The 20,258-nt window shown below is 45.6% G+C and overlaps 1 protein-coding gene across 1 annotated transcript in view; it reads right to left on the reverse strand.

The window, feature by feature from the left end:
- The window catches only part of LOC102973958 (FERM domain-containing protein 3), a 272,509-nt gene continuing 252,251 nt past the window's right edge, over positions 1-20,258 (reverse strand). The window contains exons 9-14 of the mRNA XM_028494083.2: positions 17,238-17,301; positions 16,336-16,424; positions 7,355-7,429; positions 6,969-7,037; positions 1,000-1,124; positions 1-107 (exon numbers count right to left, since the gene is read on the reverse strand). Coding sequence (XP_028349884.1) covers positions 1-107; positions 1,000-1,124; positions 6,969-7,037; positions 7,355-7,429; positions 16,336-16,424; positions 17,238-17,301 — 529 coding nt within the window. The remainder of the gene's footprint in view (positions 108-999; positions 1,125-6,968; positions 7,038-7,354; positions 7,430-16,335; positions 16,425-17,237; positions 17,302-20,258) is intronic.

Below are 20,258 nucleotides of genomic sequence, written 5' to 3' on the forward strand. Positions count from 1 at the left end.
CTATGGAAGGGATTCTTGACTTAAAGCTGCAGGTAAAGGTGATCTCTCGGGGACACAGTGACCCGCCTTCTTGAAACTGCCCAGTATCCAGATTTTAAATGATGAAACTAAAATCACATAAATTTAAGGAAAGCATGTTATGCTTGGTTTCAAGTTTCCAATAATTTTATTTTATGTGAATTTTTAAAAATTTACTTTGAAATTAATGAGAGTGATATTTGCCTCACCAAGTGTATGCAGTAAGCAGTGTGGTAAGATTCTTCCCTGAAGTAAAGCCCTTAAAAGCAAAAAAAGAAGGCTAGAAGCACACATATTATAGCCTTTACAAATATAACAACTTTGGGGCTGAAATGGACCGTATATATTTTAGCTTGTATCAAAACTGTCAGACAAGGCCCTGTGGAAAAGGGAATTCTTATTAAGGGACACAGAAATAGTGAGGCAGAAAGGGGATGACCAGTGTAGAGATATTTGTGGAGAATTCGTTACAACCACTAATTTAATTGTGATTATAGTCAAAAACATCACCATCTAATAGAATTTTTTGTAATGATGGAAATGTTCTTGGTCTGAGCTGTCCAAGATGGTAGCCATTAGCCACATGTGGCTGTTGAGCATTGGAAATCTAGCTAATGTGGCTGAGGAGCTGAATTTTTAATTTTAATTAACTTAAAATTAATTTAAAATAGCTACACATGGCTAATGGCTACCATATTGGATAGTATGGGTCTAACACCACTACTGCTTTAACTTGTAATTTTAGGAACGCTTTGTACCAGTGACTCTCTCCAGGAGAAACTGATAGAACTCTCAATATAATGCAGTCTTCCAGTTCTGAAGAGTTTATTTACTAAAAACACAGTTTATGATTCACTCCGACCCCTACTCCAACCCATTACCCAAGGTACCCAGGGTTGGTGCCTCCCTCATTCCCTGGTGCCTCCCTCATTCCCCCAGGGTAAGCCTGCAATGCCAGGCTCTGGAAGGAAGTGTACTTACCATCAACCAGTGGAAGTTCCTCTTCCTGCTCGCTGGGGGATGGCCGCAGGGGTTGCAGGGGCTCCATGTTAATAATGAGTTGTTTGTTCAAGGAGTGGGAACTGCGGCTCTGAGTAATGTTGGTTCTGAAAACAGACACAAGCCAGAGGGAACTGGTTTCCACTGGGAACACCGGCCCTTCCATCTCAGTTGGCTACCCGAGCTGGGAACTGCCCCTAGACTCAAACAGTGCATTAGGCCAGTGGTAAAGATGACATAGCGCTTAAGACACACAGCCCTTGTTATCCTTAAGGTCTTGATACATGGTATAATGTCCATGTGTTCTAATGCAACACAGTGAAAGAAAACGTATTTCCCCACATATCCTCAGACTTGGACATGCTATGTGACAAGACAAGGCATTGAAAAAAGACATCGGCAACAAAGATACACAAGAGGTAGGTATCACTGAACTACATATGCAGAAAAGTGAATGAATGGCATGGCTCAAAGTAATTTAACAACCACCAAACAAACACAAAAACAAAAAAACTCTGCCTGGCAGATGGCACAGGCTTTCTATAGCCATGAGCTGGATGTCCAACATTTAATATCGATGCTTAATATTCCCATTCAAATTCATACCCCACTCACGAAACAAACACAGAACCCAGCTCCACTTTCTCCTTTTGAAAGGAGCACACGTATGTCAGTAGCTCAATGGGCAGCAGATGGCAAGGAAAGGTGTCTCGTCAAGACTACTGGCTGACAGCGAGGAAGCCCATTTACACTGTCTGCCCCGACAGACAGGGACGTGGGGTACCTCTGGTGGGTGTTTCAGCACCCTTCCCATCCCCATCTCTCCTGTCAAAACCCAAACCAACCCATCCTTCAAAGATGATGTCAAATGTCTCCTTCTTCTTGAAGCCCTCCTGGATTGCTTTCACAACGAACTCCCTCTCCCCCTTCCTTCTCACACTACTGTCCCTTCTTTCAAAACTCATCACATTTGTCACCTTGGTCGCCCTGTAATTATTGGGGTACTAATCAGCCCCACCTTGATAAAGCAACTTGACGGCAGAGACTGACCTATCCATTCTCATGTGCCTTATAGCACCTCCCTTGGCATCTTGTTAAGGGGTGTTCAGTTTGAATCTGAAGTAAACTTGGCATTAAGTTGCCATTTCAGACTGTCACAGGTGTTCTCCAGGCCAGTTGATGGGACTGCCTTACAGCCCAGGCATTTCTGTTGGGCATAGGACTGGACAGGGAAGAAGCTGTTAGCATCTAGAGTTAAAAGCCCACCCCCTCCCCCCGCTGCCACTGACTGGAAAGGAAATTTATAAGGACTTGCTTAACCGTGGAGTTCTTGTCTTCATTATTTCATTCTACAACCATTTATTTTGCAGTTGGTATGTATGTATTGTTCTGGGAAATCATGGCCCTCACCTTAAATAACTTACTCTCTAGAACCATGACTTGCAAACTTTTTTGACCAAGACTCACATTAAAAACTACATTTGATATCATATCTCTGTACACACACACACACACACATACACACACACACACACCCGCAAGTGCACACACAGCTAAAGAGAATGTTTCATGCAACAATAGTAACTCTTGCTATGTGTGAGCCACTATGTTTTACTTTCCATTCTATTTAATTTCATTTAAAGTGCTGGTCTTGACCACTATTTTCACTTCATGACTCATTAATGTGCTACAGCCACAGCTGGAAAAGCACACATCTCATGGAAGAGATTGATGGCCGAGGTCCCAGGGGAGCACCAGAGAGGGGGCATGTGATCCTGCTGTGAGGGAGGGGAGAGCCAGGAAAGACCTCCCAGGGGAAGTGATGTCAGCGGTAAGTCCTGGCAGGGGTGGTGGGTTTACAGGGAAAGAAGTGGAGGTGGGGATTCCTTGCAGGGGGAAGAAAGGAAGGAAGGAATAACAAGGGGGGATTAAAATTCACCATGAGCAATGACTTCTTTTATTGTGAAGGGTTCTCATTTTTTTGAGCTTTTCATGGGATTTCCATTAGCCCTGTGGCCTTCATGACTGTGACCCTAGTTCTGCAAAGCACATGTTGCCATGTTTGTGTGGTCTATGTAGTTTTCTGACCTCTGAAAAGCTCATTTTCCATTCTTGCACAAACCAACTCTGAATCACCCATCTCTGACCATCCATGCCAGCTGAACAGGCAGCAGTTCCCCTCCCCCAGAAATTACTATGTATATCACAACAGGGAGGGACCCTTAGCGAGCCTTTATGGAGGCTCTTTTGCTCCCTGTCAGGTGAGGGTCCGTGCTGTGTCCGCCCCCCCTCGGAGTCCAGGCACCAGCCGACTCGGCCAAAATGCCTGACCTGCTTTGCAGCCCACTCACATGCACTCCTGGCATAGAACAGTTTCTGAGTGAAACTGCCGTTAAGGATTCTACTGAGTAGAAAGGTTTCCTTCGGCAACTGCAGGTATATTCTAAGACTGGCTTCAAGAAATGGTAGCATAAAATCGAGCAACAAATACGAGGCTAGCGGAGTTACTGCAACCACTCCTTGGAATGAAAGGAAGTGCTGCTGGCCTGTGAGTAAAAACTCCACCTGAAGAGATTTCAATGTGAACATGTCTGTCAGATTCTAGCTTCCCATTTTTGGATGAGAGATAATAATAATAATATCACCACCTCACATTTTTATGGTACTTTATAATTTTAATACCCTTTATTTTAATGCCCATAACAAAACCTAGAAGTCGGGGAAAGATATAAGAATCTCATTTTATAGATGAACAAACCGATGATCCAAGAAATTAAGTGACTTACGCAAGACATAGCAGCACAGCCAAGATTAGACCCATTCATGACTCCTAGATGGGTGCTCATTTCAGGTACAAGTGCTGTTTCTGGGTATCCCTTGGTGGTGGCTCTATGCCCAGGAGGCTTAAAGAGCCGACCCTGAACTCTCAGAGCTACAGCCCTCCGCCTCACTGGGCCGTGGAACAGGCAGGTGATTCTCACCAAGTAGCCAGCCGGTAGGGTTTCACTTGGGGATCCTGTCATCAGCAAAGTTCAATGAGCTAACATGAGTGAGCTTCTTCTCTTTTTGAAAAAAAGAAAAACCCCAAGACAGTGTTCTTAGTCTGTGTGTGTTTCTCTGTGTCACACACATCTCAGCAGGAGTAGGAGTCCATGAACTGGCTATTCTTTGACGAGGAGAATCTCAAGTGAGAGGAAAGATAACTGAAGCCTTACCATCACCATTCTAGACTAGCAGGCCTCTCTGAGCACTGCCAGATAAAGAGAGCTCATTACTATACTCTCACTTTTGACAGACACATCAAAGAAGTCAAAACAATTCGAAAATACTATAATCGTTTAAGAGAAACATTTCCTACCACGCAACCAGCTACTGGGAAGGAACAAGAAGTTGCTACTGAAAGTGGCACACATCACTGTGGCTCTGACCACAGTGCTGCCTCTTGGGAGGGCGAGGTCCCCAGGGCAGCACCACGGACAGATCTCAAGTCTCAGAAAATTACAGATGTGAAGCTGTTATCTCACACTCTAGTGCATACATTCATTTAGCAAATATCTACTGACCTCCTACTATAGCCAAGCACTGTGTTAATTGATGGGTAAGATGGAGATAACCAAGATAGGCACAAGCTTTGTCCTCCCAGAGCTTACTCTGTATTATTACTTTAAACAAATTCTTCCTTGTAATGTCAGAGATTTGAGAGATACTGCCGAAGAACTGAGGACCAGAGAGGCATCCAGAGGATGTGAACTCAATAGGCTTTCACAAACAGGTAAAAGCGGGTAGTGGAAGAGCAAGAAAGAACATGTGAACCGGTGTCGAACGGGCCTATAGAGCCTTGTTTGCAGTAATATCCTGGGAGATTTTAGAAAATTCCAGAAAAGAAAAACTATGAATTGATGGATGCTTCATTTCCCATCCGCTCTGGTGGTTCAGTCCTCTCCAGGAAAAGCTATTCACTAGGGCCAATCTGCTCCCTTCACCCCCTCCCCCAGCAGTTATGTAGAGCCTGGCTATTCAAGGTGCAAACCATGAACTAGCCACATGGCCATCATCTGGGAGAGCATTAGAAATGCCAGATTCATGAATCAGAATCTGATTTTAACAGGATCCCCAGGTGATCCCTGTTCAAGCTACAGTTTGAGAAGCCTGGACCAGAGAAGCCTTAATTCCCATAAATTGTGCAAACATAAATTTAAAAGAGAAGTATTTTTAAAAATTCTTCTCTGATCTCATTAACCATCATCCATCGATGGTAACTATGGGCTTTTGGAAAGCTCTGCATATTTGGAATATGTCTCTCTGAAAGTATATTGTTAAAAACATTTTCCTACTTTGTGTTTGTGCCATCAAGGGGACTCCCCAGAATCAAGTATTTCTTTTTATTTTAAGATCAGACACTCAAGCTTCAAGCTGGAAGAATAAAAACCAAGCTGAGCCCCTGGGGTAGGTCTGCCCCCCAGCTTCTAGGAGAATGCAGAGGCTTTCAGGGTGGCAGATGCAACAGAGAAAAGAGGAGCAGGACTCTGGAGTTCTAGGCTTAGTTCTGCCACCAAAATATTTATGACCTCAGATAAATCATTTAACTTCTCTGAGACTCAAGTTCCCTTATCTGTAAAATAGAATCGTTAACCTGAGTGATCCCTGAGGTCATTCTAGACCAAAGATTCTGGAAACATTTAAATGGTATGTTCAATTATTTCTTTTTTGTCTCTGCTGCACTGAGTAACCACAATTTGAGGCAGAGGAGGGGTTATAAAAAGACTATTAAAAAATGACTATTGTCATCTACAGGTAGTAAGCTCTAAGACTTTCACAGGTATTGCACCAAGGTGTCCCAGCCAAGGGGCTCCAAATTCCCTTGCCCACAGTTTTCTCCTGCTTCTCAAAGCAGGAGAGACTGCTTTGCAGACTTGTATGTGACAGCTTTCCACTGGGTCACCCAAAACCAGGGATGAATTATTCTCTGTACACATCTGCACAAGATTCCATGCTGACTGCAGTCCTGTTCCCCTGTGTGGGAGCACACGCTGGGCTGCTCCACTGTCTGGATGTCCACACTGGCTGGCTTAGCTACACTTCTGAGAGACCATGGCCTCCTCCTGCCTGACAGCCCCAAGGACAAGGTGAGAGGTACCCAGTTCACTGGGTCACCTTGGAGATAGAGGAGACTGGGCAAATCTGAGCATAGGAAGACTCCAAGCTCAAAGATGGGGAAGGAAGGACTGGTGCCCACCACTGTGTGGGAACTTCCTAAAGAATATATCTTATGATGATCTTGCCTTCAGAAGGGGGAACATCAGGATAAGAATGTCCTGCTTTAGATATTTAGCATGTTTGAAGTTTAAGATGTACAATGATTTGTGTAAACTGTGGTGGTAAGAAGTACAACATGATCAAGAGAATATTTAATTCCTAAGAATTACATATATTGCCATGTTAATGGAGAAGCGTACCCTTGACCCACTAAGTTCGTCATTCCTCTAAGTGGCTTTTGGGACTAAAGGGTCCAATGAGAGATGAGTACCCCACCCTCTCGTGTGAAATAGCCTAGAAGGAGTTGGGCCAATGGGAACTGGCCACGTCTGATGAACAGAGGCCGGAAGAGAGAGCAGTTCTAAGAGGACACGACAACGGACTCAGCCAGGAGATAACCCAGCCACCCGTGCCTCACACACTTCCTGCTATTCACGTGACCCTCCAGGCTGAATCAGGGCAGTGACTCCACACAGAGCAAGTAACTCAGAATGGAGCCCAGCCAAATCTGTCTGAGTGAGATATGGAGGATGGTGAGAGTGCCATGCCAGGAATCGGGACCTGAAAATGGCATGGGGCCAGGCAGCTGGTGTCCTTACTTTCCTTCTTGTTAGAGTGGATTGGGCGAAGCCAGCCTTTAAATTCTTCTGTCTACCCCAGAAACCTCCCAGCGCCCTGGGGACCACCCCACTCACCTGTGCACCTCTGGAGGCTCCCTCTGGATTTTGGAGCTTGCTTCCACCACCTCTTTGGCAACTTTGCCACTGCAAAAGACAGAGACACAGTGTCTGTGCACAGACACTCAGAGTGGAAGGGGAGGGGTGCGCACACTTTTTCTGTTTTTTTTTTTTAACTTCACAGTGGTCTGACCCAGCTCTAGGAATCCGTGCCTTTTCCTCCTCCACGAGGGAACATTACTCTAGAGTTTAAGGGGTCCTGTGGGCATAAGAAATGAGTGGAGTGGAAAGGGAGGACCCAAACGGGTACAGGCCAAAGTGCACTGATTTATAAGTACCATATCCCAACGCAAATGGCTGCCCCAACCCAGCCCCATCATCGAAATGGAAGCATGGGTACCCACCTATATCGAAATCTACTTCCTTTAAAAAATATCTTGCTGCTTGACACAGTCTTGATCTGACTGGATTTTGCATACCTGTAAGAGAAAGCAGAGGAGAGGTGGCAGTGACCCTGGAAAGTCCAAGCAGAACATGCCATAGAGGGTGGTAATCGGATATTTTTGACCACCAAGAAAGAAATACATTTTACTGTATGACTCAGCGCGTGCGCGCACACACACACACACACACCTGAAAGAAAAGTTACTTTCACCATGTGTATTGTAATCGGATTTTTTCTATGCGATCTTTTTTCATTCTTGTATATGCTGCTGATGACCCACACGTTTGGTCTCGTAATCTATTACTGGGTCACGACCTGCAAAAAGGACCAGGTAATATTGATGATCAGAGGAATTCTTTCCCAGTTTCTGCTTGAGCGATACGGAGAGGGTGGGCTGGGTCACAGGGCATCATTAAATTCCTTGCTGGACGGACCTTCTTGCCTGTGCCTGTACCAGCGCTGCAGCAGAAAACAGCTTCCTGGTGACGCAGGTCACTCACCGTGTCACACAGAACCCACCTACTGTGTATTTTCTAGGAGATGGCACCAGGGACCCATGTCGCCATGGAAACGATCACTGGCTTCTGAGTATTAAGAAGGGTTAAGTCACCACGACCTAGTGCCCTTTAAAGAACCCTCGCTGGGACTTCCCTGGTGGTCCAGTGGTTAAGACTCCACGCTTCCATTGCAGGGGGGCATGGGCTTGATCCCTGGTCAGGGAACTAGATCCCGTAGGCTGTGCCGCGCGGCCAAAAAGAAAAAGAACCCGTGTTGGTCGATGACTAAGATACACAAGGAACAGATGCCCAGCCAAGCACTGATTCAGCACCTCTGAGCCCTTCCCGTAAATAAGAACAAAACAAAAACACTCTGAAAAAAAATCTAGAACGTGGGCTGCCCAAAAGCCGCGCGCAGGGCGCTTAATTCCTGTGCTAAGCCCAGGAAGACACAGACTTTGCGTTTGTGGAATGTAAGGCCCAGAGGGCCTAGATATTCATCTAGAAACCCCCATAAATTAGTGAACAGATGTAAATTACATGCTGTGGTGCACGTATGAAGGAAAAGATGCAACGAAAGTGTTGGGGTGAAAGTGGTGCCCATCTGGTCTGGGGGCCACAGAAGGTGCCCTGAGGAAGGGACCTTTGAGCTGAGATCCAGGGGAGGGAAGGTGTTAACAGGGCGGGTGGTGGCAGTGTTCTAGGCAGAAAGCCCAGCAGGCAAAAGCTCTGAGCCTGGGCACTGGAAGAACTAAGAAGATGATCTGACATGCATTTCCCGGTATTGTTATTACAGTTGTTTTACACACATTGGCTCACACGCTTTCCCCCCTAATGTAGCAGGACTTGACCTTGTTAAAGATTTGGTCTTTGTCGTCAGAACAATGGAAATCCACAGAAACACTCTTGTAAACTGCCTGAACCCACAGAGAAGGGCCCTGGCTATAAAGGATAAATCTAGAGAGCAAGACGGGCAGGGGAAGGAGGGTGCAAGCCCAGGGAAGGGGATTCCTGTCAAGGCAGGGCCCAGAGAAGACAATGTGGGAGCCCTAAGGACAAGCAGAGCACATGAGATCCACACCCCAGAGGGGGTCTGGACACCTAGGACAGGCTGCTGGCCAAAGCCAGGTTACAGACCACACCCAGTCAAGAGGAGAATATGGCCCAGCAAGCCTGGCTAATGTGGGGCCGCATCCACTGTGCCTCATCCTCTGAGGATGTGCCTGCTCTGGGCCTGTCTGCTCCCCCCACTTCCAACCTTAGCCCTAGAGAGCCATGGGCCTGACACATTTTCCGTCACCGGATGCCTCTCCCCATCTTCTCAGCAGGGTTGTTGCTCCCAAGTACTCAGAGATGGAGGGTGGAGAAACATCCTAAAGCAGCTTCTGCTTTTTTATTGCTTTGCTGTTATTGTTCTAGGTTCCTAAGGATGCTCGGGGCAAGGAAGTCTGCTAAAAAGATTACTAAGAGTCTGTTTGTTTGTTTTTGTTGTTGCTGTTGTCTTTTTAATTTTTTTTTCTTATAGTCACCCATTTTATACACATCAGTGTATACATGTCAATCCCAATCTCCCAATTCATCACACCGAAAGAGTCTTAATTACAGTTTTTGAAATTCAGACTCAACTCTGTGCCCATTTTATGGAAGATGCCAGAAGCTCAAATTAGTCACCCATTTTATACACATCAGTGTATACATGTCAATCCCAATCTCCCAATTCATCACACCGAAAGAGTCTTAATTACAGGTTTTGAAATTCAGACTCAACTCTGTGCCCATTTTATGGAAGATGCCAGAAGCTCAAAGGGGTGTGGACAGCACAGCAATTCCGGTGACAGGGGGCTCTTCTGGGGAGCAGTGGGTGGCTCTATCTCTCACCGGTTCAGTCTCAGCTCCTGCCCTTCCAAGTCCCATGTGGAGGCCACTGTCTTCTCCTTACACCCAGAACAGCCCCTTGGTGGGTGGCCTCAGTGCTCCACTGAATCCACACAAACCCAGAGTGCCTCAAGAAAAACAGGTCAGAAGGCACGTTGTGCAGAGAAAGTGAATAGCTGTCTGCTCAGGATGAGAGGACTGAAAAAAGTGTTGGCTTCTTCCTGGCAGCTGAGTGCCCTTGATGATGATATGCATGATTTCATTTGCCCACAGACACTCTACCGAGAGCATTGCCACCAAACCCACACCCTCCCAAATGTCCAGGGAGATGCCCGATAATGTTTGGGCTGAGATATTTCATGGAATTTTAACAGGGGAATTTATTCTGAGAGATTGAACCCCACAAACCCCCTGGGAATTGAGAAACAGAGAGTAGGATGGAAGGAAATGCACGGGGGCAACAGAAAGGTGGCTGGGTCACAGGACATGCACCTAGTCGTCCTTGTAATCCTGGCTGTGCATCAGCTGCCCCTGGAGTAGGGGTTAAGAATACCAGCTCTCAGGTTGCATCACTACAGATTCTCATAAAGCAGGTCTGGAGAGGGGTCTGGGAGTTTGGATTTTTATCAAACATTCCAAGGTCATTCCAAGGCAGCCTACTTGCACTGGAGAAACTCTGAGTCCCCATATTCTCCTTGAATGACTCCCAGGTGGCATTTTACCTGAAGAAACAAGGGTCCAGGTTCTTTCCTGCTTTTGATCCTGTGACCTTGGTCAAGTCATGTAGCTTCTCTGAGCTTTAGTTTCTCTATAAATTTTTTAAAGGGTAAGGGTATTATAATACCTTATTCATAGTGTTCTGAGGAGGGTTAAATGAGATTAAATGATTTGAAAACACCTAGAGTACTACCTGCTCATTATATAATACTTTCCCTCCATCTCTCCCTTTCCCCCACCCCCACTATCACTCTCCAGACCTCTGTATTGCCTTCTCACTATTGAGCTACCAAAGCCAATCCTCTAAGCCATGACCAATCCTGGGAACCGTGTCAAACACTCTGAAGGCCAATAAAAGAGCCTTTATGCTCTAGCTCTAGCTGACCTGTTCCAGCTCTCTGTTCCCAGGCTCTCCCATCAACGAGCCCAGAGCAAAAGTCTTCCTCCCAATGAAGGCAATCAAGGCACAACCTAGTGAAAATAGCAATTCTCTCTCCTCTGACCTTCTTCCAGGCCTGCCCTGGAGCGGGGCTTCCACCTCCAACTCCCCATCAAACTTCCAGCACAGAAGCATTGACTATTCTCAAACACCTGACCTCACAGAGAAATCCAGTCCCCAGTTGACCAGAACATGACTTGGCAACACCTGTGTATTCATATGGTGGCTTCATCACTGCTTTCCTTTCTGCTGTCACAGCTCTCTACCACGCCCACCCCAGAACTGCCAGGGCAGAGCCACTGTACCCAGAGACCACTGTACCCTTCCATGGCACTAGGGAGTTGTGCCCACTCCTGACGTTGAAGGTGTGTTTTAAATGGGGTAATATATATGAGGTGTGCACACACGCGGACAGCGCCTGGAGCAGGCAGTGTTCTCTGAGTGTCAGTATCATCCGATGCACACACAGCACAGCTCTGCAGGAACACGCCTCCACTCACCCCTGCCTCTAGCTTCTCTCCTCTGGTACCTGCTACTACAGGGGCTGGGGATGGAGGTCAGCACACTGGGTGGTGCTCTAAAGGCCACCTCTAGAACTAACAATACAACTTCCCTTTTTCCCATGGTTTACAGCTTCTGGAGTAGTCAGAGCAATAACAACATATGTTATTATTGAGCCCCTACTAGGGGCCATTCACCATCCAAAGCATCTTAAATACACTAATTCATTTCATCCTCCCAGCTCTCTCCTAGGAGGAAGCAATCCACATTTTTACACGAGGAAATTGAGGTAGAGAACGGTGAAGTCTCTTAACAAAGGTCACATCATAGAAGCTGGAGGAACCAGGCTGCAAACCCAGGCTTGTCTGTATTTTTAAAATAATGCTTTAGCCACGCAGGTTCTTAGACTTCAGAAAGCGTCAGGATCACCTGGAAGGCTTTTGAAAACACAAGGTTCTGATTCAGTAAGTCTGGGCTGGAGCCCAAGAATCTGCCTTTCTAACAAGTTCCCCGGGGATGCCGAAGCTGGTCCAGGGACCCTAACTTTGAGAATCACTGGATTAGAGCATTGAACCCTAGGCTGCAGGTTCACACTTCCTGGGAAAGGTGCATTACTACCAACATCTAGTCCCCTCATCCCAGATTCTGAATTTTTTAAATAACAGCTTTATTGAAACATAATTCACATAACATAAAGTTCACCCTTTTAGATTTTATGTTTCAGTGGTTTTCAGTATAATGCACGAAGTTAAAAATTCATCAAAAAACATTTTCATCACCCCAAAAGGAAGCCCCCTGTACCCATTGGCAGTCCCTTCTTTCTTCCACTCCTTATCTCCTCTACTCCCTAGCATCATGTTTTCAAGTTTCATCCATGTTGTAGCAGGAATCAGTAGGTACTTCCTTCCTTTTATGGCTGAATAATATTCCATTGTATGGATATACCACTTTCCTTTATCCTTTTATCAGTTGATGGGCATTTAGTTTAGCTATTATGAAGAATGCTGCTGTGAACACTCGTGTACACATTTTTGTGAGGACCCAGATTCCAATTTAATTGGGTCAGGGGTAGGGTCCACGTTGGTATTGTTTAAAAGCTCCCCCAGCTGATTCTAACGTGCAGTCCCTCTGAGAACCTCTGCTTTAGAACCTTATTACTCAAGTGTGGTCCATGGGCCTGCAGCTCAGCTTTACTGGGGAGCTTATTAGAAATATGGACTCTTAGGCCCCACCCAGACCTACTGAACCAGAATCCACACTCTAACAGCATCTCCGGGTAATTCACATGCTCACTAAAGTGTGAGAGGTGTCAGTTTAGGGAGATACTCTGGGTCCTTGACAACCAAGTATAATACTGTTCCTTTGACAAAATGTACACTAACTCCAGATAAGGAATTTATTAGGGACTGCCTTTATGTCCTGCACACAATTCCATACAAAGTGGGGAACAGAGAGTTTCATCTGAGCCTCCACTGTGTCCTCAGTGCCTAGCACTGACATGGCGTAAAGCTAGTGTGAGATAAAGATTCATCAAGTGGAAGCACCAGGGAGCCGCTGAACCCTTCAGGGAATCCAGTGTGCTTTCAGGGAATGAGCGCCCAGAAATGGCATGTTGCGGTGCTCATCTTAGGTGGTAGCACCTAAAAACACACGGCACAGAGGGAGCTCTGAGATGGTGACTATCTAAGTCTGTGTTGGGGATCCTCTGGGGGTTGGAGCAGGAGGGAGAATCAGAGTTTCTGCTTCTGGGCTCTGTTCCCAGGCAGCAAATCTCAAGAGTCAGGGCTTTCAAACCTGATCAGTGGCCCCGGGCCAGCTGACAAGTAGCACCATAGTCATATGTTAAAAGCACACTAGGGAATTCTTGGCCACTGGGCCTCCCTGTTCTCATGGCAGGTGAAGTGAAAAGGAGGGAGCAAACCACCCCCAACCCAGAAAACAAGATCAGGGCCCTTGCTCTGCCAGCCGAAACCATGAAGGCACAGTGCCGGTCAGCTGGAAGCGGGGCCAAAACCACTGCCTGGGAAAGGCATGGAGCCGGAGAGGGAACAGGAGCCCACTCCTGAGCTTCACAGAATCAGAGCCCTTCAGAAGCCACTGGGCTCAGCAACCATCTGGCACTCAAAAGACTTTCACCGTTAGTGGAGGGGGTAGTTGTCATAGTCACAGCAGCAGCTACCACTTATCGATGGTCAATGTGCCTGGCAGAACGCAACACTGCAGGGCAGGGATTGCCAATCACATTTTACAGATGAAAAATAAAGATGAGGCTCAAAGTGTTCAGCGTTTTGTTCCAGGCCACACGGCTAGTAAGCGACAGAGTCAAGATCCAAACCCAAGCCTGTTGGCTTCTAAAGCTCACAGTCCTTAACACTAGGTCACAGTGATGCAAGCAAACCATGCCTGAGTCCCAGTTCGCTCCATTCTACATACGAGAAGGCTGAGGCCGGCCACTGGTCCAAGGTCACACAGCTGGGTCAGGACGAGCTATATCTTTCCTCTTTCCTAAGGAACAGGGATGGTTATGGGACAATGGAGGAACACAAGCTTTGGGCAAAACTCAGATCAGTACAAATATTAGTGATTAGAAGTCCTAATGGGAGAGATGGGGTAGCCTGTCCCAACCAAAGCAGAGGTGTTGATGCAAGGACTCGGCCAACTCTATAGGGTGCCACCTGTGCTCACAGCTACACTCCCTGGGTCTTCTGAAGCATCTACGGATGATTGGAAGTGGTTTCTTTGATATGCCTAGTTGGCCCATTCAATGACAGAATTATCAGACTACTTTGTTAGCTGCCAGATAATGAGTGTATCCCAAAATGTCCAAACGGATTCCTTTGATTGTGGGTTTTTTTCCCCTTCTTCCCCCTCTTTTCAATTCTGTGTTTTTTTTTTCGGTACACGGGCCTCTCACTGTTGTGGTCTCTCCCGTTGCGGAGCACAGGCTCCGGACGTGCAGGCTCAGCGGCCACGGCTCACGGGACCAGCCGCTCCGCGGCATGTGGGATCCTCCCGGACCGGGGCACGAACCCGTGTCCCCTGCATCGGCAGGCGGACTCTCAACCACTGCGCCACCAGGGAAGCCCTTCAATTCTGTTTTTACCTTTATTTGACTCCATATACCAACTGACTTGCTCACACGTGATTAAACAATATGTGTGCAAAAAAAAAACTACTCAGTGTCCTAAGTAATTAGATAGTGGTGATGGACGCAAAACTTTGTGAATTATACTAAAAACCACTGAATGTATACTTTAAAGGGTTAATTTTATGGTATAAGAGTATTACCTAAATTTTTTAAATGATCAAAAACAAAAACAAAAAAATGTGCAGGCTCCAAGTGAAGACTAAAAGCACCAGACTGTCTGCCTTTCCTTTTCTCCACTCTCATGTGGATGGAGAGGTCTAGACATGCTGATTTTTCAGAGGCCATCAGGTGTTCTTTGTTTACCAGTTCTCAAACACTGCAGGGGACCCACAGATGCCTTGAGGTCTCACTGATACATATCATCCTTCCAAGAAGCACAGCATTTTGTGAATCATCTCATGCTCCTGACAGGATTTGCCCAGGATGTAGGGGTTTCCTGGGACACTGGACTCTCATTCTAAACCTGGGAAAGTCCCGGGCAAACTCACACAACTGGTCACCCAACCTCCTGGGGAGCAGTGAGCAATGAGTGAAGGGTCTCCAGTCCCCAATCCCAACTCTGGTCCCCACCAACAACACAGCTTCTCTATTTTTATCTTTTTTACATATGAGGCTTTGCCTACACTTTCTGTTTAAGGGAAAGAGTTCTGTGGCTGAAAAGGGGTTTGAAAAACACTGTTCCAGCCTTCATTCTCTTGATGGTCCTTGTCAGCCAAAGCCCAGGACTTTCAGAGATTCAGCATTTTCAGGTAAGTCTAATAAGAGACAGTATTTCGGTGGGGAGGGGGTCGGGAAATAGAGCAAAAGCCGCCTGGATGAGCTCCAGGGGTGAGCGGGGCTGATACCCCAGGCGGGGCTGGCTAGGTTCCTGACTGCATCCATCACCACTGTTCTTCCAGTCAGCAAGTGTCTCAAAGAGGAGAAGCTAGAACTCAGGGAAAAATCCTAAATTTTAACCTCTTTTGAAAGCTGAGAGCTTTATGGATGGTTTCTGAAGTCCTGTCCAGCACTGACTTTCTACAATCCTAGACTCTGATGGCATTCCACCCACAAACCTTTGGCTCTCATCTCTATATACTGAAGCCTTCTTACTATGAACACGTGTGACTCCCTGCCCAAGGTTTCTTTTTCTAGTGTTGAGAGCACATTCAACCCATGCTCAGAGTAGAGTATTAACTCTGCCCTCGTAAGTGTCTCTAGGCCAAAATGAATGGGGAATCAGTAGATAAACAGCCCAACCTCCTTGCTGGTCAGTGGGAGAACTTTGAGGCCTGTTCTACAGTCGGCCAGAGTTCCTCAGCAGAGCTGAGCCCAGCTGCTCACGGTAGTGACTGCTCAATAACGTGTCCTAAATTGCTTATTTCTCCCTCCTTCACTCCCCTATTGGTATGTTCAGTAACCACATCCCAAAGAAACTACTTGCACAAAACTCTTCTCAAGGTCTGCTTCTGAGGAGACACAAACCGAAAAAAGATCCTATGACAGGCTGGATGGAAATAGCAATATCAAAAGAAAAAAAAAAGAAAAAAGAAAAAAAGCCCACAGCAATTCTATGGGAAACACCCAACATAAAATAAAGTTCCGGACTTGATCAGGCCAACAGTGATTGGGAGTCACCCTGAACAATGCACCAAATTTATAATTCACTTAAATATACTAAAAAGGACTATATTAAAAGAAATGAATATGCAGCTGTTTGCAAAACATAAAGGGTTCCAGGGGTGCTTTTAAAACCTATGATTAAATGAATAAAAGCTACTTACTTATAAAAGGCCTGGTTTTCCACCCCACACTTCCAAAGATGTTTGCAGGCAGCTGGTGTTGAAGTATGGAATGCCAACATGGCTTTTTTCTAATAAAAAAATAACAAAACAAGAAAGGGCATGTTAAACATAGTGTATGTTTTTCATGTTTTTCCTTCAAGAATTTACCTATTTGCATCCTGCCACTTACCAAACAGATCTGATGCATTACTGTGTTCTTAGAAGTGTTCCTGAAATGGTATTCCCCCTCCCTCACCCTTTGCAGATATTACTAACCCATCCAGGCCCTATTTCTGATAAAGAACAGCTTCACAATCCTTCTCAACACTCCAAGCATTGCCTAACTCTCAATCAGAGTTGGATGAGTTTAAAAACTTATTTGCCATTCTTGAATATCTAGTGCTTAAACCAAAAACTAGGGTCAAGAAAATCCAGAAACTTCCAGACCTAGCTCTGAGGCTCAAAGTTTCGGTAATGGCTTCCTCCCGAATGATGAAGCCAACCAACATTTTAAGATTCCCTGGACTTACATACTCTGTTTATAAAACTCTAACCAGCACTGGCTGATAGCTATCTTTAAGTATTATTCATTTGTTTCATCATTCTGGCAAATTACAGAGGTAGGGGGAAGTTCAATTTTCTATTTCTCAAGTCTATCACAGTCTAATTTTTACACAGGGGTATATGGACAGCATTGCTCAAGAATTTATTCTTAAATGTGCAAAGCCGGTGTTTATTTAACTCCAAACTTCCAGTATCATCACAAACTTTAACATCGTGGTCTTCTGGGGGCTACATGACTAAAGGCACATTTTACACTTGACTCTTTCTCCTGCACATATACACCTGCACACGCACACCTGCACACACAACAACAGACAGCTAGAAAAACAGTTTCTGACCTCCTTCTGGGTGCCAATCACATAAAATGTCTTCCCTTCAAACTTCAATTTGCAGACATCCGGCCTAAGAAAAGAAAATCTCTTTGGGTGAGAAGAAAAAAAGTAGCAGCTACCCAAGGTACCTGGCTTTCCCATAGGAATCCGCCTGACTCACAAATGCCAAGCAGACTGCAATGAAACGAGATATTATCTTATCATGGCTAAAGGTCTAATGAGCAGCGAAGAGCCCCCAAGTGAATGATACAGCAATTTTCTTCCCAAGAGAGGCTCCGTAGGCAGCTCAGAATTATTTATTCCATTTTTTTTACTGTTAAGCTGCACCTTTCTTCCAAGGAGCTCTAGGGGTTTCATGAACATTAACGACCAGAACAATGTTAATTGGTCAGCCCATTTTGCGAGATAGGAAGAATGTAGTTATTTCATATTCGGTTAATGAAACAATATGGATTCACAGTATCTGTAACCTTTCACATCCATCTCCAAGAAACACACACCACAACGCAAAATTTTCATTTCTGCTCTCCCTGTTGATAAATGAATAATTGTATTAGATACTGAGATGCTCAAAATTGTTAAGGACAACTTGATGAACTGTAGTCAAAAGACTTGAGGCTTCATCTTAAGGAGCTGCTCAGTTAAAATCTGACTGAAATGTAGACCTAAGGTCACCTCCTTGGTGAGGAGACACGTGTAAAGAGAGGAGGGAATTCTATTTTTATTCTTTTGATCTAATTCCTAGGACAGTGATGTGTGCCCCTGTGCTTTTCCTGGGGGAAAAGGAATTGTGAGGTCATATTAAGCTGTGGAGAGGATTTGCAAGAGTGACAAAGCTCAATGGATGTCAAAAACAAAACAAAACAAAACCAGGTTTAACGTGGGAAGAAAATTTATTTTAGTAACATGTACATGGCTGTTACAAATATGTGCCTAAGCCGTGGCTGGAAGGGATGGGGATGACATCAGCACCCCACCAGGAACACCAAGATGTAGAATCCAGAAACAAATGGTCTGGCGATTGTCCATCTCAACTCTTCAGTGTACCCAAGAAGAAACTAAAGCCCCAAACGGGAGAGACTTGCAATTAATCTGCACATGAGACATGTCAGGTTCTAACCCAGCTACTCCAAAGTTGACTAGTACCTGAGAATCAAACACCCTTCAGTATCCTCAGGGCTTTTATAGTCCTAGGAGAGGATGGGGAAGTCCCTGCCCACATTGCCCAGGCTCCCCAAAGTCAGCAGAAATCGCTAGGGAACTTATTCTGGAATGGACTGAAGTGTGGTTAACACTGGAGCTTCTTTACAGGTACTGAAAATACAGGGAAGAAAACTGGTAACTCCACCATGTTATACATTCATAAAACATCCTTGTTCACAAATCAAATCACTCACACGCACACTATTTTACCTGCTTCTCCCCCATCTCCTTTCTTTCCTATAAAGCAGTCGGATATAACTGATGCCCATTTTATGGATGAGTACATTGAGACACAGAGAGTTGAGTGATTTATTAGAGGCACATGAGAGTTTGAGAATGATAACTGTGGAGGAAGAGAATAAGTGGACACAGATGGGAACTGAAAGTATGACATGAATGAAGGCAGTGATAGAGTGGGAAGAGAAGATACTTAGATAAATTAGCATTCTTAGAAAGAGAGGGCTGATAATAAAAAAGAGCAGAAGGTGTAGGGAGAAAAGTAGACATGAGCTGATTGATGCTAATCTAGTAGAGAAGGGTTGAAGGGAAGGCAGGTGCTACGAGGAGAGTGCCAAGAAGCAGTGGTGGGGGACTTGATAAAGAGTGCTGAAAGAAATCCTGAAGCTAACAGAACCATGAAACAGAGGTTCAAGTAAGTGCAAAAGAGCATTTCAAACCCAGAACTGAGGATGGATGCCCACTGGCCCATCAAGAACTTCAGACCCAAGAGCTCAGGCCAAAAGAGTGAGCCCACCACTCAGTGAGACACTGGGTGACAAATCTGTCAGGGACCATCAGAGAGGGAACCAAATCAAGCTGAAGCTATGAACAAGACTAGGCCCTTACAATATTCCAACGCATATAAAATGTTCAGCCTTCTTCACTCTTTACTAAAGCTACTTTGTTCCTTGATTGGACATAGTGGGCACTGCCAGTCCATCCTCCCATGTCCTTCCGGACACAACCCAGACTTTATTCTTCCTCTAGATCAACTGTTCATGCAGATGATGCTCTTCCCAGCCCCAAAAGGATGGACCTTGATTTGACCAACCTCATCATGGAATTCTTCTTCTTGGAAGGATTAGTTTAAGGAGGCGCGTATGACCCTATCCTGCCCAATTAGATACACAGGAAGTCTCCTACAGAGCTGCTGAAAAAGTTATCCTTGTTTTAATATGAGACACATGGAAGGGGCTGCTCTCCTTCAGGGAGCGTTGCTGTGTGAAGATGCAAGGGCCAGAGTTGCACGCATGGCCATTTTATGAGCACAAGCCTGGGGGTAAAACCCAACACCCTGGGATGGCAGAGAAGAGAATGGAGGGGTCCAAGTCCTTCACGGTGTTGTCAGGCAGTTAAGTTAAAGAGCCATGGGGCTGCCCGACCCCTGGAACTTTTGCTGTTTGAGATAATCAGTCCTCCCATTTGTAAGCCACTGTGAGCAGACATTCCTGTTCCTTTGAGCCAAAAGCATCGTCACTGATACACTGGATTACAAAGGGGGAGTCTAAAGTGAGGATTAAACAGAAGAGAATGGAAAGAAGTGAGTGGAAGAGAGGGGGTCCTGAGTTATTCGAGGGAACTTGCACATTTATCCTGCCCTGACCCAGCCCGTGGTCACCCCTCTGGCCAGTGTTTCCTCACCAGGAATCCTGGACACCTTTTCTTCGAAGGCAGAACCCCCCGAGCCCAGGACACACCCCAGGTCTCCCGAGGTCTAAGACAACTGAGATTGGGTTCCATTTTTAGATGAATAATCTCTTTATAAGAAGTTCCAGGGCAGAGAAATGGATTCTAGGCATTCTACCTGACATTTCCAAGCAAAAA

Source organism: Physeter macrocephalus, chromosome 9, assembly GCF_002837175.3.
Source record: "Physeter macrocephalus isolate SW-GA chromosome 9, ASM283717v5, whole genome shotgun sequence".
NCBI classification, from domain to species: Eukaryota; Metazoa; Chordata; class Mammalia; order Artiodactyla; family Physeteridae; genus Physeter; species Physeter macrocephalus.